Source organism: Myiozetetes cayanensis, unplaced genomic scaffold (genome assembly GCF_022539395.1).
Source record: "Myiozetetes cayanensis isolate MyiCay16 unplaced genomic scaffold, myiCay2020 scf6-25, whole genome shotgun sequence".
Lineage (NCBI taxonomy): Eukaryota > Metazoa > Chordata > Aves > Passeriformes > Tyrannidae > Myiozetetes > Myiozetetes cayanensis.
This window is the reverse complement of record NW_026087853.1, coordinates 54867919-54890330: the sequence shown is the minus strand read 5'-3', so window position 1 is coordinate 54890330 and position 22412 is coordinate 54867919. Positions and strand designations below refer to the sequence as shown.

Sequence of the window (22412 nt, the reverse complement as noted above, 5' to 3'; positions counted from 1 at the left end):
CTGACCCTTACTTTTCATCTGGGTGGTGGGCAGGGAGCACGGGGTGCCCCACATTTTTAACATCTGTTTTGTGTTTATTTAGTTGGCAGTGGTCACCCTGGGAAGGGGCCGTGTGGAGGCTGTGACTCGGCGCTGACCTGTGTGACCCCCTCTGCTCGATCACCTGCATTCAGGTAAAAATGCCACTTGGCAGTGTGTCCTTTGTAAAGCCTGACAGATGTTCTGCAGCCAGACCTTTGTGCAAGGTGGGTGTGAACACCAGGAAAAGTTTGTGCTTGTATTTGTCCCCATGCAGGAAGGGTTTGCTCGTGTGCATTGATCGCTAAGGGGCAGGGACGGCTCGGAATGTTGGTCACTCCTCGTAACAAGCATGTGATGGCACATTCCATCGTGCCAAACAAACCTGGGAGGACAAACAGGTGGGGGCTCGATTCAGGCAGATTAAACACAGAAACATTTGGTGGCTTCTGGGTGCTCCTTAGCCCCAGTTCTGCTGCTGTGATGTTGTTTCACGGGTGCAGCAAAGGGTCAGCTGTGCCATGGACTAAATGGGACCTGTCCAAGGGGATTTGTGCCAATGGGTACTGTGATTGTGACTGCAGTGGTCTCATGTGGACAGAACCTGCTGTTACCTGGCCTGGGAGTTGAACCATGGAATGGTTTGGGTCAGAAGGGACCTTGAAGCTCATCTCATATCACCCCCTGCCATGGGCAGGGACACCTTCCACTAGCCCAGGTTGCTCCAAGCCCTATCCAACCTGGCCTTGGACATTTCCAGGGATGGGGCAGCCACAACCTGTGCCAGGGCCTCCCCACACTCACAGGGGAGATCTTCTTCCCAATATCTCATCTAAACCCACCCTCCTTCAGCTTAAAGCCATTCCCCCTTGTCCTGTCACTCCAGGCCCTTGTGAAAACTCCCTCTCCAGCCTTCTTGTAAGCCCTCTTTAAGAACTGGAATCCTTAAGGTTGGAAAAGCCTTCCAAAATCATCAAGTTCAACCACTGAATGTTCAGGGATGAATTTAGGTCCTTCCACAGCAACTTCTGTGTCTTTTGTTCCTTTCTACCACCACCAAGAAGCAAAGAGCAGCATAGGCTGAGGTGCCTCAGGTCTGCACCCCTCAATTTTCAACCCCTGATGAGAGCAAATTAGCTCAGACCTTCCCAGGACAGGAGAAGGGCCTACACACAGCAGCAGGATCAGGATCAGAAGAGGGTTTCACACACATCCACACACCTGCGTCTTCCTTTGGTGGCTTAGCTGGAGCCCAGGATCTGAACAAGATGCTCTGCACTTCAAACACTCCTTAGATCTAAACCATTATTTATTTGAATGAATAAATAAATACAAAAATAGGAAATTCTGAATATAAAACCTGTTTCTTCAAAACCCCACAAACTCCCCAAGCTTTTCATTAACACATGTTTTTGATACAGTAAAAAACTCTGAACTTGCACAAGTTCTTCAGTTAAAAGACAAGCCTTGAATGTAGTAATTTTTGCAGAATAATGGTAATCAACACCAAATAGAAATCCACATGCCAACATTCTGTTTGACTTTGAAAAAGAAGTCAGTGTGAGTGGTGAATGGTTTTGTTCATTTTGAGGCCATCATATTTACCCAAACATCCCCTCACGCTCCATGTCAGCAAGAAAAGCTGCCCAGACCCTGCAGCTCAGCTCTCTGGGTATGCACAAAACCCAGTTCCACTGTCTCCCGCTGGGATACACCAGGTTCTGCCCTACTAAAGTCAGGGAAATTCCCACTGAGGTCTGGAAGCACAAATGAGAGCAGCAGAGGAGCTGTACGGCCGTGTGAGTGGCGAGGCAGGAGTGAGTCCTGGCCTGGTTCACTTCTGTGCCACTTGGGCTGCAGCACGTTGCTGCCATGCCACGAAAACTCCCACCACCCCAGCAGGGATGATGCACTGGCTCCTGCCCTGGGCTGGAGTTGATCCCCGGTGAGTGCCTGAGCATTGAGGGTTTTGCCGATTCATCCTTTGCCTTTGCCCATAAATAAGCCAGGAGTAGGACAGTGTCACGGAGGGGCTGGGCAGGACGTCTCACCTGCCATGCAGGGACATCTCCGCCCCGAGAATTTCTACCTGAAACACAAGTTCTCCACGCAAAGGAACTAAATGCTTGAACTGAAAGCCCCCTGTGCTGTGGAAGGCCAGTGTGCCGGGCTCAGCTGACGAAGGCAGCGATGGCCATGACCTTGAGCCCCGACTCCAGCCCGTAGGCACAGAGCAGCACCGCGGTGAGCACGACGTCAGCCCACAGCACGTAGGTCTGCCAGGCCAGCAGGTACACACTGAGTACCACGCTGCCCACCGTGAGCCCCAGGCTGAGCCCCAGCGCACCCTCCTCCTCCCTCAGGTTTCCCTTGCAACCTGCGAGGAAACAAAAGGCCAGAGGAGTCTGATTCCTTCTGACAGTAGCTCAGGTCATAACTCCAGAATATTCCTCCTCCAAAAGGCTCTGGTTATTACCTTGCTCTTGCTCAGCCTTACAGAGGCTCAGAAGACATTGAAATACCAGCCTAAATCAAGGCTCTGCCAGCAAATTAACAGCAAACCCAACACCAATGGACAATCCATTTCAAAACAGAGAAATGAATCACAGTTCATCTAAATAAAGAGCCATCAGTGGATAGTCACAGTCAGGGCACATTTTCTTACCACAAGAATCAGTTCTGAAGCTGCAGTCTTTCTGATCACTCACTTTCTTAATCAACCATCAAACCTCCCCCCAGCAGGACACCTCGGTGACCCCCAAAGTCCAGTCCTGGCTGTCAAATCTTAGGCATTACAGACAGTTCTCTATTCCCTGCTAATCTATTCCTGTTTCAAGGAGAAGCTGGACTTCTCTCTTCCTTGCAGCCCATTTCCAGGCTTGTCTCAGTAGATTTTGATGTTTAACTACACAGGAGTTGCAACTCACTCCTTTATTCATGGACCAGGCTCCAAGCAAATACACTGAGAGCTTTAAGGCAGCAGGATAAATCCACCCCTACAGCCAGTCAGCTGGATTCAAGAGCCCCACCCTGCATAAATCTCTGCAAAAATCAAGCAGATTTTAATAGTGATTTGGGCTTTTTTAAAGAAAGGACTATAATAAGTTTAGGTAAACTCTGGACAGGAGGCCCTTCAAGCTGCTCTGTCTTAGTGAAAGGAGGGTGCTGGTGCTGGCCCAGGGCTTCAGGAGTGAAGGGAGAGGTGCAGGGCTCTCCAAATACCTGTTAAACTGATGTGTTTTGACACAGATCCCGTTTCCAAATGATTCATGTTTAAAGGTTCTGTTCCACAAAAAGGTGCAGGGATAACATGACCTACCCAAGTACAGTCGAGGCGCTTCCAGCACGGCCATAAGGAAAAGCACAGCAAGATCAGGAGCCAGGAAATCATCTGGATAACTGAAAACTTGACCTGGAGAACAAGCCAGGGGAAATAGAGCAGGAAAACACAGCAGGAGTAGGGCAAAGCCCAGCTGTGCATGAGCAAGGCCTGCTCTGGGTTACCTGCGACTTACTTTTGTAAACAATCATTGCAAGAGTTGCCAAGAAGTAGAAGATGTAATAAATCCCATTTACATAAAACAGGATCTGTAAGGGAAGCGATGACAGCTGAGAACTGCTGTTAAGGATTCTCAGAGGAGATGGGACCCATTCCATAAAATCACCATTTCCCAAAATATACCGCTCTGCCTTTTTATACTGAATGGTCCAGCTATGCCTGGCCTGTGGGGAGGGTTCAGGAAGGAACTTGAGGCTGCAAACACCAGGAGCTGGGATAAAAGCTTGCTGTTTCAGGCTTGGCTGTAGTTCCTTTTTTAGGGAACTTTATTTGGTCTGTAGTCGGGTATCTGTCGGCCTGAGGAAATGGGGGGTGCACGTCTACATTGCCCCAGACAACTTCCACACCTCTTAGCCAGCCCTAAGGAAGTTGACAGAGGGTTGGCAGCCTGCAGTCCATCATATTCCTGGGAGTTTGGAGAAGAGGTGGCTCTGTGCAGCAGCCAGGCCCCCTTCCTGCCCACAGCATGGAAAAGCTGTGCTGTCACCTGACTGAGAACGGCCACAGCTCCACTCAGAGAGGCAAATCCCTAAGGAACACACTTAACTCACTCCCCTCTCTCCCCCAGCCCTTCTCAAATCCTCTGAATACCTCCAAGCAGGGATTTCATCCCAAGCATCTTTTGGAGGAACGTCCCATCCTGCTCCTGAACCCACCCACGCGCCGTGGATGGATTCCAGTTCCCAGAACAGCTCCTTTCATTAACATAGAACCAGGTTTGGGGGTTTTTCCAGTTGAAGGAAGGTGGAGCAAAAAATTACTAGAGAGGTTCTAAGCATGGAAATCTCTAGAGCTGAGGGTGTCTCCTCCTGGGTTACCTGGATCCTGGCAGGAGTAAAGGTGGGGTGAATTACCATGAGAGAGGAGGAAACACAACTGAGAGCTGCTTTTCCTACCCCTTGTGAGCTGTGTCAGCTGTGTGTGAGCTGTGCTGCACGGGGGCGTGTCCACCCCTCCATAAATCCACCTTTTAGCCTTGTTTCCTAAGAAAACGAGAGTGAAGTGATGACAGAAAGGAGGCTTCCAGCCCTCTGCCACGGCTGCAGGGGGCTAAAGGGGTTTCTGCAGGAGTGGGAGCTCATCAGGGCCAGATCCCAGATAAACCTGCACAAAACATCTCCCTGTGGAAGAAATGTGGTACCAGTTCTGCTTCCTGTGGATGGCTCCAATGGAAAACTCATGAGCACTGTGCAGATTTCCTGGGCAGGACATGTGGATCCACTTCAGCCAGTCTTCCCAAGGATTCCCACACGAGGGCAGGAATGGCACAGAAAGGATACAACCTCTGAAGTTCTTCCTTTCCATGGAGAAGGAGAAAATAAAGAGAAGAAAATAAGTCTAAATGTTTACCAGAAGTGCAGCAGAGACATTCAAACAACAGTACCAGGATGCTGTAGGGATCTCTTTTTCCAGCTCACTGGAACATTTACTGTTTCCTCAGATCCTGGAGTTCAGGTTCCAAAAATAACCTTTTCAAGTAGATGAAGCCTAAAATAATTTGGGGGAAATCCCTGCTGGGAAAAACCACTTTCACTGAGGAACTTGAGGCTCCTTCAAAGCCTAAAGGACTGCACAGGCATTATCCAGAACTTGTTCATCCTGTCCTTTCCCAGCAGGTGACACCTCATCCCCTCTAACTATGCGGGAAGGAGGGAGACATGGGAACTAGAATGGACCATTTGCTTGCAAATTGTGAGAAAGTCTGTGGAGAGCACAGGGCTCCTGGGTGCCCCTGAGTAACACCCCTGCAAACACCATCCCTGCAAACACCGTCCCTCCAAACTGGTTCCCTCCACAAAGTCATTCCCTGTCAAACCTCAGCGTGTTCCCATCGCCCACAGAAACCAAACCAAGGATTTTCAGTGATCCAACCAGAACATTTCACTGTTTTCCCTATTATCTTCAGTAAAAAACAGATGAAATTCCCGTTGAACAAGATGGCACCAACCTCCTACAGCACCTCTAAAGTTCCTCATTAATACTGTTGGCCTGCCTCAGACACACGAGGAATTGCAAAGTTGGGATTGCTGTTCCAGAGGGAGCAGAGGCACCTGTGAGAGGCCATTTCACTGTCACATCCCCATCCTCATCCCTGGATCCCTGAGGTCCATGTCCTCAGCACCTCAGTTTCATGCACCTGGCCCCAAATGAATCCCCACCAACACCAGGCACCTCGTTAAGGTGTCCAGTTTGGGACTCCAGTGGAATGGCTTTAAGCTCCAAGAGAGCAGGGTTAGATGGGATATTGGGAAGGAATCCTTCCCTGTGAGGGTGGGGAGGCCCCGGCACAGGTTGCCCAGAGAAGCTGTGGCTGCCCCATCCCTGGAAGTGTCCAAAGCCAGGTTGGATGGGGCTTGGAGCAACCTGGGCTAGTAGAAGGTGTCCTTGGATGAGCTTGAAGGTCCCTTCCCACCCAACCCATTCCATGATTCTGTGTTGACTCAATATCCACACCTGCAGCTGCAGCACCAGTGCCGGGGGCCAGTCACACTAGTACAAGTCACACAGGGAGCCCCGAGAGAATTCCCTCAGGGAATTCCCTCCCCAGGTTCATTTCTAAGCCCTGATTCCCTCAGTTCTTTCCCGGGAGGGGCGGTGCCCGGGCCGGGGTGGCAGCCGCTGTTCCTGAGGATGTGCTGCCACCTCGGGGAGAGCGGGACACCGCACAGGGAAAGGCCGAGCATCCCGGGAAAGGGATCACTGAACCAGCTGAATGTATCCGTTCAGTGCTTTAGCCAACAACGCCTTTATCAATGATCCGGACTGGTGTTGATTCTAGAACCGACTGTGAGTGACACTGGGAATGGTGGCTGCGGGCGGACCGTGACCCCTGTCCTCAAAGAACGGTCTCACTTTTACCGGGCAGAGAATCCCTCCTCTGCCGGCACCGCCAGCCCCTCCCTGCGCAAACGCGGCGGGAGGAACCTTTAGGGCTTGGGTGGCAAAACTTGTCCAAACCAGTTCTGCCTCCCCAGGCCGCAAACGTGCATTTTTAGAAGAGAACCCTGACCCGTTTGAAAGAATTGGCAGTGACTCATTTTGGCCTCGCTAATGAGGAGCTTCCCCTCAATCCCACGGTTCGGGATGGGAAGCCAAGGTTTGCATTTTCCAGGGGGGTCTCTCGGGCTCAGGACAGTGGCTTGCCCGGGGACAGAGGTTGTCCCAATCCCGCACAAGCGCCAAGGCCCTGCTCACGCTGCTAAGGGGATTCACCGCAGTGTTGGGGCTGTCGCGATATGGCACCGGGGCTGGGCTCGGTCGGGGCCCCGCCCCGCTCTAGTCGTGCTCCCCCGCGAGAGGTCTCCTCTCGTACGGTGGGAGAGCCCTCCCCCTCGGCCCCGGAAATGGCTGTCGTGTCGCTGTCGCCGCCGCTGTCGTGCCGCTATCGCGACATCGCTCACCTCGGCTCCCCGCCGCCATATTGGTGCCCCGCCCCGCGCCCGGTCCTCCGCCGTCCCGACAGCCCCCGCGCGGCCGCTCGCCCCGCCCTCCCGCCTTCGGGCGCGATCGGAGCGCTCGGCCCGGTTCGGCCGCTTTCGGGCGGATTCGGGCGCTGCCCGTTCGGGCGTCTCCGTGCGGGCCGGCGAGCGGAGCTCGGGCGCGATCGGAGCGGACTCGGCACAGATCGGCTCTTCTCGTTCCCGCCTTCGGCAGAGATCGGAAGCGGCTCGAGCGCGCTCGGGACTCTCCGCCGGCCGGGCCGGGCCGGGCCGCTCGGGGCTCGGCCGCGCTCGGGCGGGCTCGGCTCCCCCCGCGCCGTCAGGTACCGCCGCGGGCCGCGCGCGCGGGCCCGGCCGCGCCCCATTGGCCAGCGCGGGGAGCGCGCGCCCGGCGGCTCGGGGCGCTTCGGGCGCCCTCGGAAACCGCCGGACGGGCCCGAACGCGCTCGGCTCAGCACCCGCCGGGACCCCTCAGCCCGGCACCCCTCACCCCGGGGCACGGGCTCGGCCCCCCCGGGCCCGGCTCCCCCGGGCCCGCGCATGGAGCACAACGACGGCGAGCCGGCGGCCGCACGGCTCGGCTTGGCCGCGGGGCCCGGGCAGCAGCAGCAGGAGCCGCCGCGAGCGGCTGAGGGGGAGGCGGAGCCCGAGGAGGAGGAGGCGGTGACGGTGATGGCGGCAGACGCCGAGCACATCGAGATGGGAGCGCCGCCGATGCCCAGCGCCGACGAGGCCGCCGCTGCCGCCGCCTTCGCAGGTCAGGGCGGGCAGCGCTCCCTCGGCCCGCCCGGGGCTCCCGCACGGCCCCGCGGGGCGCGCCCCCGCCCTGGGCACGGCCCGCACTGCCCCCTCACGCACAGGGCCGGGAGTCCTGCAGTCACATTGCCCGTGTCCCGTTACAAAGTGCCCCAGACACGCAGGGCTCTGCAGCCGAGCCGCGCTACCACAACATCCCAGAGCCCCCGTGCCCGCCTGGGGGTCTCCACCTCCGCTCCGGCTGTTTTTTCACCCTCACCACACATGAAACCCCTCAGATTTTAGCTAGGCTGAACACCACAGAGACGTTTGACTATAAGTTTGAACAGTTTCTAACTTGTAATGAGAACTTAGGTATTAACACATGGCAAGGGGACAATCAGTTGTTCACTTTATCCTGGTGTTTCCAGTCACCCCTCTTCATTAAAAGCAGCTCATCTGGGGGTGTTCGAGTACAGATACGATATTCATTTTTCCCTTAGTTCATCACATGCTCATAGCAACTGTCATTGCCTCGAGGTTAAAGCCAGTGCAACCCAAAGCTTGATATAAATCACAATGATTGCATTTATAACAACTTGGAGGTGTCATGAAAAATAAAATTATTTTAGAATAGGCACAGTTACATTCATTTGGTGTTTTAGCTGTTTATCAGGCTTTCTGGATGCAGCCAAATGTTAAATTAATGCCTGTTTTACGTTGCAGAAGTCACCACAGTGACAGTAGCCAACGTGGGGGCCTCTGCAGACAATGTTTTCACCACGTCTGTGGCCAATGCAGCTTCAATTTCAGGACACGTGTTGGTAAGTCTGGCCTTTCATCTGAGGGCCTTGGCAAAGTCTCACTTGCTCGGTGTAAATAAAGAGCTCTAGTAAGGTCAAACATCTATTTTTATTGCACTATCCAGACTTTAAACCACAAACCCATATAGCGGGGGGACGTGCAGTTTTTTATTCATAATTTTTTTGCCTTTCCACCCCCATCTAATCATTCTGTAATGGGACTGGCGACCTGGAACATGAAACATTTGAATTTGCTTGGCTGAAATCTCCAAAATTAACCTAATAACTGCCCTACTGATTGCAGTTTTAGGGTACCCTTGGGGGATACTGAAATCTATTGGTGTTTAACTCTTTTAATCAATTTAAACTCCTGATTCCTTCTGTAGTCTGGGAGAACAGCCCTGCAGATTGGGGACAGCTTGAACCCTGAGAAAGCCACTCTGATCGTGGTGCACACGGACGGGAGCATCGTGGAAACCACAGGCATCAAGGGGCCCTCGGCACCTCTCACACCAGGTATGAGCCAACCTGCTCCTCGGGGGTCATTCTGCCAGGGGGATGCCTTCTTCTTCACTCCCACTGTGTTCCTAGGATTTAAAAATGTGCACAATATTGTAAGGATCGTTTGTCCCTGCTTACAGCCATCACTTAGTTTAGGTGGGAAAAGACCTTTAATGTATCAAGTCCTTGATCTTGCAGTCCTTGGGAGTAGAAGAATACTTAGTATTTTTTTTAATTTCCTGTTATAAATATATTTCGTTTCCTCATTCTTTGCCCTAACCCTGGCAAAGAAGCTACTTGAAAAATCTCGCCCTGCTGCTGGGCCTCCTACAGCCATCCCACCCCCGAGGGCACAGGAATCGTTTTGACATGGACAATAAAAATACGAGTCTCCCAGTTCTGCACGTGGCTTCCTTTTAAAGGGTCCTGGAATACATTTTTGTCTCCATTCAGGCCACTTGCTGATGTTTCAGTGTCTTTATCACGGGGGTTTTGTTCAGGGCTGATTGGCAGTTTCCTTGCTGCCCACAAGGTGGCACGAACTCCTCACAGGATCGGCCCTGGGAACGGGAAGGTCCAGCCAGTTCCTTACGGGTGGTGTGAGGGTCAGGGTATAACCTCAGCATTTATTCCCTGTTAGAGCCCCTTTCCTCTGGTGCAGTTTGCTCAATTATCAGTCCTTTTCAGTTCGCCTAAGCCGAATTTTTTGTGGTGCACCTTTGTGGGGATGTTCCAGCTGCTCCAGTCCCCTGGGCCCTGCTGCCCCAGCTGTGAGATGGAACAGCCACTCTTCTTTTTGGTTTCTTTTCTCCAAGGACCCCAGTCTCCTCCTACCCCGTTAACAACCGTCCAAGGGAAAACTGGGACCAAGTACAACTGGGACCCGTCTGTGTACGAGAACGAGCTCCCGGTGAGGTGCCGGAATATCAGTGGCATTCTGTACAAGAACAGGCTCGGCTCAGGTAACCATGGCCTGGGGGAGGAGTGGGACAGCTCCTTCTACACTCTTCTTTTCATCAGGCTCTTCCTAAGGGCTGATTGTCAGGGGCAAAAAAAAAAAGACAGTTTCCAAGACAGCCCAGTGCCTTTTGGTATTATTGTTCTCATCTGTTTTGCTCTTTCTTCAGAGGCTTTTTAACTTTTTCCTAAACCTGTGGGGATCCAGGCTGCCATGCAGTGAGTGTCCTCAGGAAGAGGCCAACTCCTCTAACATTTTTTTCATCTGAGGAGTAGGCTTGTGTTTCTGCAAAGCCCTAAAGAATCCCTGCTGGAATGAAAATTGAGAGTTTATCTCCTCACAGGGCTCCTGAGCTCCTCCTCACTTATCCTTGTGGGGAAGCTGGAGAAGCAGCAGCCTGGCTGCCCAGCACAGCCCTTGCTTCATGGACAGAGAGTTTTCTTCATCACCAGAAAGACCAGAAATTTAAGTGCAAAGAAAAGGCTTAAATTCATGGTGTTTATGCAAGAAAGCCTTTTCCTTCTTGTAGAGGAACAATTTTTGTAGCCTTTTGAGGCCCAGAGTTGGCTCTCTCTAAACATGCCCAGTCACTGTCACAGCCATAATAGTAACTGGACATGGTTCTCCCAGGGTGGAGGGAAGCAGCAGACGGGCACATTTGATGATGACTGTGTATTAACGGCTATTTTGCCCAGGAATTTCCGTATTTCCTTCTCCAGGGAAGTGTCAAAATGACCCCTAAGCTGGACTAACAGTGTGTTCTGCTGCTTTGTCTCAGGGGGCCGTGGCAGGTGCATTAAGCAGGGGGACAACTGGTACAGCCCCACGGAGTTCGAGGCCATGGCGGGCCGAGCCAGCAGCAAGGACTGGAAGAGGAGCATCCGCTACGCCGGGCGGCCCCTGCAGTGCCTTATCCACGTAAGGCTCCCCTGGCTCCCTCCTTCCTGCAGGGAGGGGCTGGCAGGGCCAGGGGCTACCTCTGCACAGTGGGAGGTGCTGGCACCTGCAGTGACACCGGGTGTGGTGGGGACTCAGTGACCTGAGGGGAGTTTTTGTAGATGTGTCTCTAATAGCACACTGGGAATCCTGCCTGTACTGGAAAGGGGAGGGAGTTTCTGCAGGATGAAGCCCAACCTTGAGCTGTGTCACAGGAATTGGGCTCTCACTGTGAGATCTCCTTCATTCTGTTTGCCTGACACATGTATTCTTCATTTGCACCACTTTTTGAGCATTTGGACCCTTTATTTCCTGCACACCCAGGAGTCTCATGCAGAACTCTTGCATTGCCATCGGGCTGACAGGGAATTTCTGCTTGGGCAGGACAAAGCCTCAGATTCACATACCCTGGTCTTTTTGTGTGGAAGTGGTCTGGCTTTCCTTTGTTCTCTCCTGACCCTCACCCCATGGCTGCGGTGTGAGGAACTGGCCTCTGTTACTGTAGAGGGTCTAGGAGGGAGGGAGTACCTTTCTCTGGGAGCCATCCAGATGTTTTGGCAGAACACAGGTGTGTTCTCAGTAATTTTGGTGACTGTGGTGCTGAGCTGGTCACTTCTCATTCCAGGATGGGATTTTAAACCCTCACGCTGCCTCCTGTACTTGTGCCGCTTGCTGTGACGACATGACACTGGTGAGTTGGACCTTTTGCATCCATCAGTTTATAAACTAATTAGTTGTGTTTGAAAAATTAGCTGGTCATGCTACCACAGCTCTTGGTGAGCAGGTTATGAGTGGCCTGGGAATAGGCACAAGTGCTGTGTCCCTGCTCTGTGGAGAAAGGAGATAAGGAGCTTCTGGAGCTATTGCAGAGCATCCTCAGTAAAAACTGGGTCATAGATACTGCTTTTTTCTTTTTTTCTCCTTTTCTAAATAATATATTTGTGTAAACTGCCTTTCGGGGATGCCAATACTATTTGTGATTTTTGACTCAAATTTCACAGGGTTTGGAGTTGGAAAAATACTTTTGTAAGGGAGTAACATCATACTCTTATGATGGGTCCATATTTTCATCTCAGAACTGCTTGGGGTTCTTGGTTGGTTTGTTTGGAGTTTGGCTTTTTGCTTGTTTGTTTCAAAAATGAGGTTAAAGTCCTGAAAGCAGAAGGCTTTAGCTTGACTTGGTGTTTTGCATTTCTTTTCTGCTATGAACTGACTGATTTCCTTGTTTCTGAGTCTGGAATTGCTTCCTCTCTTCTCCTCACTCTTGTTCTCTTCTCTTCCACCACCTCGGCCAGCAGTCAGTTATTTTCCCAGTTCTGCTCCTTAAAAAATAGTTGGAAGAGGCTGGATTTATGCCTCTTCAGCTGGAAGGAGTTGAGTTCAGCTTTTTTTCCCCCGCCAAGTTCTTTTGGTTTGGAGAACTGTAAGTTCTTTGGTCAGCTGCTGCCAACCACGCATCATCCGTGGGGATCTGTGCTGCTGTTCCTGGAAAGGGGAGGGTAAACCCAACGTCTCCAAAGAGGAGCCTCAGTTAATGCCTTCTCTTTTTTTCTTTTGTTCTTCTCTTTGTTGTGTTCTGCCCAGAGTGGCCCCATTCGACTCTTTGTGCCATATAAAAGGCGGAAAAAGGAAAATGAAATGCCTGCAACTCCAGTGAAGAAGAACTGCTCCAAAAACATCACTTTGCTTCCTGCCACAGCCGCAACCACCTGTAGGTTCTTTTCTCCTGCTGAAAATTGCTTCCCTTCTTTGGTGAGGAATTGCCATTCTAGGTATTTGATGTCTGTTAGTGGAACTGCCCAGTTGAGAAGAATGTGCCTTTTTTTTTGACCATATCCTTTTCATTGGACAGTGTCACATTGGCTCAGTGTCACTTCCCATTTTATGGAAAACAGCACAGTGTTGTCACATCTGGACACAAGCTGAGGGGGAAAAAGTGCAGCTCTAGACCTCCAGGAAACTCAGGTTTAAGCATCATCCCACCTTTGTGCAGTGAGCAGGTTTTATAGTTTTTGCTGAGAGAGCTTTGGATTATGCCCTGTTCCTGGGAGGTTTCCAGGCCAGGCTGGACAGGGAAGGTGGAAGGTGGTCCTGCCCATGGCAAGGGGTGGAATGAGATGAGCTTGAAGATCCCTTCCAATCCAAACCATTCCAGGATTCTGTGATTCCATGGTTGTATTCCCCCTGTACCTGCTCTCAGCCCAGCAGTGTGGGGGCAATTGTGGAGTCCTGGCCTTGATCCATAGTGGGTTTCAAGTAGTTTTTTCACAAATAACAACTGGGACATTTCCTGATGGAATTAGGTTGTGGGAAAGGCTGGCCCTTTTCTGCTCTGCCAGAAATCCCCATTCCATCCCCTGAGCTGCTCTGTGTCCCTCAGAAGCTGGAGTAAGCTTTGTGCTATTCCTTGCAATATGTAGAAAACAAGGCTGGAAGCAGCTGGAATGAGGTTCCCAGCCTGAAAGTCGCTAATGAAGGAGGCAGAAGGTGTCGCTTTCATCTGCACGTCCCTCTCCAGCATCCAGCACACGCTTTGTTACTGGTTTGATTGGCAAACCATCTGTGTGAGAACAGAAATTAATGTGCAAGCTCACCCAGCTCCCACATTCCCAGTCACATCCATGTGTCCTCCTGCTCTTGGTGCTCTGGCATCATCTGGACTGTGACAGTGCGAAGTGAATCCAGCAGGAAGCAGCAGAAATCCAAAAATAGGAACAAAAAAGTAAGGTTAGATCATCAGCAACGGTAGGAGGAGAAACACACAAAGGTTCTGCAGAGTTGTTTTGTGGGTTTGGTTTTTTCAGTCCCCAGCTATGTTTGATCTGTATTGGTTTGTCAAGTGAGGTGCTGTGAGGCTGCACATTCCCTTGTGCTGGCACTGGGAGAGACAGCTGCTCATTTTGGGGGCCACATCCTTCACCAACCATGAATTTGTAACCACAATATCTAAAAACTTAATTATTATTTGGGAAAAGATCCTTCTGGCAGAGCAGTGTGCCATGGCATCAGCCCATTGCCAATTAATGGTGCCAGTTAATTAATCCTGTTTAAAAAGGGGTTTTAATATTCTGGAGCTGCTCAGGTATAATCATCCAAAGGGATTTTGTGCCTTGTTGCTTGCACTAGCCAAGCACATTCTATCACTGTGTGTGGATAAACTGCTAAAATTGTCCAGCTGTCGTGGAATTAGTCATTATCCGCAGGTTTTTATGTTGATTTAAGTAGCAAGAATCACTCTTGCTAAGATTGCCATAAATCAGGACCAACCAGAACCTGATGGGTTTTGTGGCCTCACTGAACCTTTATGGGAGGTGTTAAGTTATGGCTCATAAAATAATTGAAAATGTGGTGATTTGAGAGGTGTTAGGTTGTAAATTAATGTTTCAGCCTCGTACCCCCAGAGAATAACCTGGAAGGACAGCAGAGCCTTCAGAAGTCCACCACTGCACTGGTCATAGGTGTGATCCAAATAGGGTTATCACAGGCCAGTGGTCTGTGAGTTCCCTGACTCTGGATGGTGCAGCACAGAGCTATCAACAGCTGGAGAGCTGTGGGCCCTGCCCTGAGTGTGAATGATGAAAGTGCTTTAATGTTTCCAGTCACCGTGACTCCCTCTGGACAGATCACGACCTCGGGGGCACTGACCTTCGACCGCGCGTCCACCGTGGAAGCCACGGCCATCATCTCGGAGAGCCCGGCCCAGGGGGACGTGTTCACCGGGGCCACGGGTAAGAGCCAGGGCCTGCTGTCCTGGGCAGCCGTGGGGAGGGTGAGGAGGGGCTGGGTGCCCACTACTGTGGGAATCTCACCCGCTGCACAGGAGGAGGGGCTTTGCCCAGGTGTGGCAGCTGCTCGTGTTCACCTCTGCTGTGTCCCTGCGGTTTGTGTTCATCCCAGTGCCACAATAAATCGAGCAAAGTATAGATGCGTGACCTACATTTCAGTTCTTGCAGTTTGAGTCATGCTTTGGGGTGTCAGCTCTGTTGAGGGAATGATTCTGCTCCAAGAACTTGGAGTTTGGAGCCCTGGGATTATTGTGGATATGTAGATGTGTGGGAGGGAACCAGGGAACCTGTGGCTCTAAAAGTAAAGCCTGTTGGAGTGAGGACCAGGCTGCCTTGTTTGCTGACTGTGTGAGATCATGCTACTGTTTCCCATTTCCAACTCTTGGGAATTACCACAGACTGTTGAAAATTGTATAAGAGGTTAAAACAGGGATGAAAAAACAGCTGCCAGGTGTGTTAGATAGTGATTCCCAACATCCTTGTCCTCCTGCAGTTCAGGACACCAATGTCCAGCAGCCTTGCCGGGTGTCCCATCCAGAGCCTCACTATCCCAGTTACCAGGACAACTGCCAGATCTCCCCTTTCCCCGAGGCTGCGCTGCCGACCTCTCACCCCAAAATCGGTACGTTTGCTGTCCAGCAGGTGAGACACTTCACTGGCCTTGAGTTTCCTCTGATCCTTCTCAGCAAAGGTAAAGATCGAGGCACAAAATTACACTTGTGAGTTTTACAGTTATTAGGATTTAGATGAGCAGATTTCTCTTCTGTGAGAAGTTTTTCACTCCTTATTGAGAACCTTGATTTGTTGGTTTCTACCAGAGGAGGCTGCTGTGATCCTGCTTCCTGCATCATCTTGCACTTCTGCCTTCCCTAAGGCTCTTGCTTCCAGGCTTTTGTCCCTGTTGGGCACTGTGGCTCAGTGGCTCAACATGGATTTAGTGTTTGATCTGAGGAGACCAACCCCTTCCAAATCCACAGAAGCTTTTCTGGACGTTCTTCCATGTCTTTATTACTCCAGTGGTACTTGCTGGAGGTAGTTTTGGGCAGGTTTGGTGTCAGTTTTCCACCCCCTCTGAATGACCTTTATTTATTTACTCAGAGCAGCACAGCATGTTCCTGCTGTCCAGAGTCACATCTTGTTGGGTTTAAGACTTAGATCTTGATGTTACAAATTAAACACTGATTGTTTTTTCACCAGTGAATACTTTCTCTTACGTCCTGTACCTGTGCCAGAATGAGAAATCGGAAGTAATTCCTGTGTGATATGTTATCAAATGCCACACTGGGACAAATATTGTGCTGGAAATGGAGAGTGGAAAAGGCTCTTCTGCAAACAGGCACTGATAAAAAAGACCTGTTTATCTCATACTCATATCTAAGTGCAAATAGTTCCACACCCCTCATGTGCAAATTGATTGAAATGGCTGTTTTAATTAAGGGTATTTGCCATGAAATGTCTGAGTACCTGTGTGGGGAGCTGGCAAGGAAAGGTCACACACTTGTCAGTGCAGGGCCTGGGGGCTGAGGCTTGTTCCCTCTGTCCAGATCACTGTTAGATTTTTCCAGCTTTTACTGCTTCCACGAGCAGCTACCAGGGAGGAGGTGAAAAGGGTTAAAAAAGGCTAAATTAGGCACTCCCTGGTCATGCTGCAGATGCTGAGAGACATTGTCGCTGCTTTATCTTCAGTACCATCAGCACTGGGAGAGCTGCAGGACCAGCTGCCTGCCAGTCTGGGGGGAGATTTTAGGGTAATAACTCTGCACAGCCCCAAAGTTGATGGTACCTTCCTTTTCTGGTAGACAATTTAGTGAGGAATGTGGAGGTCAGGTGTTGGTAGATGTGAATGTCTTGGACTGAATTTTATGGCAGATGGTGAGTATTTATTGCTCAAGTTATATTTTGGAAAAGCAAAGCCAGTAAAGCCAGATAACATTTCTTCCTGGAATGTTACCTAAGCTGAGCTTACACTGTATCATGAAGTTCCTGGATCTGGATTTAATTTCCTCATTCCGTGATCTCCCAGCGTACATGCAAACCTTCTGTTGTGAAAAGGAGCTGTTTTAGTGACACAGTAACTGCTGGGTTTTTAAAGGACTCCCCAGCCCATGGTTTTGGGAAGTGCATGTTTGGAATACACTCACTTTGAGGTGCTGTTGTCTGTGGGGTTTATTCCAGTGTCGGGCCAGGGTTATGGTCAAGGTCAGGGGTCAGGAAGTACAGGGACTGTGATGTGGATCAGTGCCTGAGTCTTGTGGGTTTGCAGCCTGAGAATGGACATCTGGGTAGGGACACTGGGATACTCCTGTAAAGTGCTGGGTCACTGAGTGACTCACTGTAACCTCTCCTAGCCATGGCTGAGGGAAACGTTGCTGCCAGTGGTGGAGTCCCTGGGAACGCTGCTTTCGCCGCTTAATGCTGGGAGGTGTTAGATCCTTCCCAGAGCAAACGGGAGGTCATGAGGAGGTGTCCTTGTCCTGGGGGTTTGAGAGTGCCCAATGTCTTGTTCTGCACAGACCTGTGCTTTGGGTTGCAGGAGGAAAGCTCTGTTTAGCAAAAACTTCCCAGACTGGAAATTCCACAGACCATATTTTAAAAGTGAACAACACAGAAAAAAAACCCCCACTCCTCCAACCCCCCTGCCTTCTGGGAATGGAATGCCCTAACCATGCCTGTGTTGCTGTTTGGTCTGCCCCCAGTGTTGACCTCTCTCCCCGCCCTGGCCGTGCCCCCCACCACCCCCACCAAGGCCATGTCACCGTCGGTGGTGAACGGGCTGGAGGTGACGGAGCAGCGGAGCTGGCTCTACCTGGAGGAGATGGTCAACTCCCTGCTCAGCACAGCACAGCAGCTCAAGACCCTGATCGAGCAGGCCAAGCAGGCCAGCTCCTCCTTCCGAGAGGCCGCCGTCACACAGGCCAAGATCCAGGCGGACGTGGAGAGGAAAGAGGTACCTGTGCCAGGGGCACCCCTGGGGCTGAGGGGTGGGCAGAGCAGCTCCTGCCTGGACCAGTGGCAGCCCTTAGCAATTGTTTCTCCAAGCCTGGAGGGCAATGTTAGCAAGAGAAATGTTTCTGAGTTGGTTGTGTCCTGGGGAAAGGAACAGAGTGCTCAGGGGTTCCAGGAGCTATGGGCAGCAGGTGGTGGTACACACTGGTGTCACGGTGCTGAGCTCTCCCATCAGCTCTCCATACGTTTATGGGATGTGGGCACCGAATCCTGGTGTGGGAAAGCTGTTAGGCTCCTCTGAGTAAAGTTACACTTGTGTTACTTAGAAATTGTGGGGAATGACATCCTGAAAGAAAAGCAAACCATGAGCCCTCCAGCTCTGTGTTTATATGAACTTCCAAAATGCGTCAGGATATTGCAAAAATTGAAAAATACTGAGATATTTGTAAGGTTGTTCTGAATGGCAGCGTTTTGTGTGGGATTAGTTCAATACAATTGCTCTGGCAGAACTTCTTGTGGCTATTAAGGAACAGTTCTCCACACTGAGTATCTGATCCTTTGGCTACTATCCCAGTGATGGTTTTACTGCAATTTTTGGTAAGGGAAAGACATTTAGGAAAAGGGTGAGTGGAGCAACAAAGGTTCAGTGTGCCTTGCAGAAGATATTTGACATTTATAGATCAGGCCCAAACTAAAGACAGGACTGACTCAGGGGTCTCTGTGCTTGGGCAGTGGAATTTTTTTGAGTGTGCATTAAGTCATTGTTTACATCAGATAAACTGTAGGATGAGGAGAATACACAAACTTGCCAAATTCTGGGCCAGAATTGCTGGTGGATAATAAAGATATTCAGGAAATGTGTTAAATGGCTATTCTGTATAAATTGAAGAGAATCAGTGTTGAAGCCTGACAAGTGTTTTAATTGGAATAGCCCTCTGTAAAGCAGTGGTGCCTCCAGAGCCCAGCTCGTTTGAAAGCAAGGTGGAAGATTAAATCAGCAAACAGCTGGGGCATCTGAATTGGTTTTTAGAAAGATTAAACCAGTTCAGGGCTGGAGAGTATGAAAGGAACTGAAAAGGGTCGGGCAGCTAAAAATGTGGCTCTGGTGAGCAAACAGAGGCTTGTGTCCTCCAAAGGAGCAGGGAAACGGTTGGGAATTGGAGGTTATCAGTTTTCTGGAGCTGTTTTTGTAAGAGGGCTGGATGTGGCTGGCTTGATCCTCTCTCTTATCACACCTTTTCCTCCTCTGTGGTTTATGCATGGCTGGAATTGCCTTGTCAGATCAGACAAAACCCAACCCCACCCTCGAAGGCCACAGCCAGAGGTTTCCCTGCTGCTGCCTCCATCTGCTTGGAGCTTTTTAACTCAGTTTATGTCATGGTAACGTAGAGGTTTTGAAGGTCGTGGTTTCATAGGAGAATAAATACTGTGCTGTCAGGCCATACACTTGTAAATTAAGCCTTTAATCTCCTTATGTGTTGGGTCAAACTCCTGGATGAACCTGCTTCACCTGGAGGTGGGGATTCAGATTTTTTTGACTTTTTAACTGTTCCCAATACATCTAGGCCAGGATTAGCACATAGTCATTTGGGATTGGGTTTGGGAGTCCTGCCCCCCTTGCTGAGCGTGGCAGGGCAACCCCTCACATCACACTCCAGCTGGGAAATGACACGTCTGGTGTGTCTTCCTTGCAGCAATACCAGAGCCAGTTATTCCAACAAACTGAGGATGTGGATGGGAAAACAGAAATCATCATCAAGGTAAGCTGGGGACATCTCATGTGTTGCAGAGTCTTTTGGTCTTTGTCTGGCTCCATTTCAGTTTGTCATTGCCACAGAATCCTGTGCTGGCACAGATCTGAGCCTTCCCGTTGCTCCAAGCAGCATCTTCCCTTTCCCAAGCCTTCCAGGTTTCCACACTCCTCCATTGTCACCTGGGCAGGTTCATGAGTCTCACTCACCTCTGAGTGGTGGTGCTGCAGCTCTGCTGGGTGGCTGTCACTGAACTGTGGCAGGAAGGAAACTTGCTTCCTTTCTGTCCTGTGAGCTGCTTTCCATGATTCCCTCTGGCTGTTGGAATGGGAGTTACTTCAGGACCCGTGACTGAAGCCCTCAGAGCTGTGTGTGTTACTCAGTTGTCCCTCAGATCTCCAGGTACAACTGCACACACACACTGTGTGTCTTCCACACTTTCCAGTACCTGTACAGGTGACAAACAGCCCCAATCAAGTGTCCCCTCGGGACAGGCTTTGCAAGTGTCAGATTGCAGCTTTAAGGCATTTGTGGTGTCCCAAATCCCTGGCTGTACATCAGGAGCACAAATACAGTTCAGTCACACCTGCTGCTCACTGCAGGTACATGGGAGGTGTGAGCAGGGGGTGTGATGAGTGGGGTGTTAATCAGGACACTGATTTGGGGGTGCTTGTGCTCAAAGGAGAAAAGGAGCCTGAGGAACTCAGGAGCCCAGGATACTTTCACAGCCCAGCAACGTTTCCTGCCGCTGCTGCTCCAAGTGCTAATGATTTGTCAGGAGTTTAATGAGCTGGAAGCAGAATGCTCTGTGAAGTGCTTATTTTGGTGGCAGTTCAATGATGTTTCCACCTAAATATACAGGTTATGTTAATTGATGTCACTGAGGTAAGATTAAAGTGATAGACACAAAAGCATCCCCTAGAAAAGCAGGTGTGATTTTTCTCCCATATATCCTATCTCACCTTGCTTCTGGATTTAAATCCTTGCTCCTGCTTGAGCTTTCTTTATTTGACTCCTTTTTTCCTGTTGGGACACTCCTTATGCAGTCATGCTGCTGTCTGGCAAAGTAACAAATCCCTTTTTCCTCTCTAAAACCAAGGAATGATTAAGCTGAGGGGTCCCATCCTTATTCCTACTCCTGTTGTCCTTCCTCAGACTCTCTCTCTGACATACACAGTATTATAAACCCAACAAAAGAACTGATGAAATCTGCCTTAAACCTTTCAGTTTGGGATAAACTCAGAGTTTGGCTGTCGACAGCCTGTGCACAGCCTGACTTGGCTCCTTGGACACACCTGCCCTCAGGATACACCCGACTCCATGCCGCCTGCAGCTACCTGTCCCCTGAGGAGGGAGGTATCCCTGGGGTGGTGGGGATGGATTTCCATGACCATTCAGTGTCCCACCCATGGTTTTGAAGGGCTTCCTGCCCAACAAAAAGGAAAACAGAGGTGTATTCCATTTTCCAAAGTGATCCCCGCTACAGCAGCAGGAGAGCAGGTCTCTGAGGCTGGATCCACGAGCCACTGGGCCTGTTTGTTTTGTGTTGGTGTGCTGAGTGTATTGTGTGGAGCTGGGGCTTTCCCACTGCTCCCACATTCCAGCAGGTCACAGCCCCTCGGTGACCTCACTGGGGTGGCTCCGTGTGACACGGTCACTCTCTGTCCCTTCCCACAGCAATCCTGTGTCAACTGTGGACGGGAGGCCACCAACGAGTGCACGGGCTGCCACAAGGTCAACTACTGCTCCACCTTCTGCCAGCGGAAGGTATGGCATGTTTGGGAGTTGGGATGTAGTTCCCTGGAGAGGGCTGTGGGACCCTAGGGAGAGTCACCTGATGGAGCAGAGCTGGGCAGCCAGCGCAGAATCCTGCATGGGTCAGGCATTCCACAGCCCCTGCCAGTGGGATCACCAGCAGGGCTGTAGTGATGGGGTGGGTCTGGAAGCTGGGACAGGGTTAAAAGGGTAGGGAAGGTCCCAGGGTTTGCACACACCTTCCCAGAGGTGATCCAAAAAAATCAGAGTACTGTTCTGCTTAGTCCAATTCCACCTCTAATATTGATCCAGTATGTGGGCTCCTTTTCCCTCCGTCACTGGTCTGGTCTGTGGGGCACTGGAAGACCAGCTGCTCCCCCCTGTGCTGGAGAAAGTGCTTCCCACACAGGGGCTTTTCCAAGGGCCAGTTCCCTTCATGGCCTCGCCCTCTGCTCTCCCCTCACAGGACTGGAAGGACCACCAGCACATCTGCGGCCAGTCAGCCACGGTGACGGTGCAGGGTGACGAGGTGCACGTCACGGACAGTGTCATAGAGAAGGTCACCGTGTGAGCAAACTACCTCCGCAGCCGTTCCCGGGCACGCGGGGCCGGCTGGATCGGGACCCGGCGGAACGGTCTGTCCTGTGCCAACGGCACTGTTCTCTCTAGCAGAATCACTTTTGATTGGATTTTTGATACTGTGACGCCATTTGTCTGCTCCTGAGCCCCTTTCGAAACTTTGGGTAATACAGAGACTGTGAAAACCTCATCTGGAATGCCCCTCACACGCACAGTGGGATCCCCCTTTGGCCTCGGGAGGCTTTGCCTTTGCCTGACTGGATCCTCCACCATGTGGATTACAGCAATCTCCTCATCTCTCTTGAGATGGCTCTAAAACAGGTGCTGCAAGGAGATGTGCCAGTGTTTCCTCCTCCCGGGGCCTCCCTACCTCTTGTTTGAGAAGAGAAATGAATCCTTGGCTTATTTAATTGCCTTGACAGAGTCGGTACAAGTTCTTAGTTTGGCATTGGACGGATTTTTGTTTTTCCTGTGTTCCCTCTGTGCTAGGCAAATTTGGAACACGTTGGAGCTTCTGCATTTAAATACCATTGAAGAATAACACGTTGTTAAATAAAAAGCGGTGAAAGCACGAGCGAGCCCAGCGGTTCCCTTTAATCCCCAGGGCAGCACTCGAGGGTGCAGGTACCTGCACAGGTGGGTGTGG

At 51.0% G+C, this 22412-nt stretch overlaps 2 protein-coding genes across 4 annotated transcripts; one reads left to right on the top strand and one right to left on the bottom strand.

Moving 5' to 3' along the window:
• Positions 1-1309: 1309 nt before the first annotated feature.
• Positions 1310-7049, bottom strand: TMEM80 (transmembrane protein 80). 2 transcript variants are annotated; one of them, XM_050336429.1, is made up of 5 exons: positions 6979-7049; positions 4858-4874; positions 3534-3627; positions 3338-3430; positions 1310-2395 (listed from the first exon to the last, which is right to left on the bottom strand). In XM_050336429.1, the coding sequence occupies exons 1-5, from the start codon at positions 6995-6997 to the stop codon at positions 2190-2192; spliced, it is 429 nt and encodes a 142-aa protein (XP_050192386.1). In that variant the 5' UTR covers positions 6998-7049; the 3' UTR covers positions 1310-2189. The 2 variants fall into 2 exon arrangements, with proteins under 2 accessions (XP_050192386.1, XP_050192385.1); XM_050336428.1 differs by lacking the exon at positions 6979-7049 and having other exon boundaries at positions 3534-6908.
• A 433-nt stretch (positions 7050-7482) lies between these two features.
• DEAF1 (DEAF1 transcription factor) lies at positions 7483-22352 on the top strand. Of its 2 annotated transcripts, none has more exons than XR_007631536.1 (13): positions 7483-7774; positions 8479-8576; positions 8942-9071; positions 9872-10018; positions 10793-10932; positions 11576-11641; positions 12535-12661; positions 14573-14678; positions 15229-15357; positions 17432-17682; positions 19376-19441; positions 21110-21199; positions 21654-21700. XR_007631536.1 is itself a non-coding variant. In XM_050336411.1 (13 exons), exons 1-13 carry the CDS (start codon positions 7558-7560, stop codon positions 21756-21758), a joined length of 1695 nt encoding a protein of 564 aa, XP_050192368.1. In that variant the 5' UTR covers positions 7483-7557; the 3' UTR covers positions 21759-22352. The 2 variants fall into 2 exon arrangements, 1 of the variants encoding a protein (XP_050192368.1); XM_050336411.1 differs by having other exon boundaries at positions 14550-14678; positions 21654-22352.
• Positions 22353-22412: the final 60 nt, after the last annotated feature.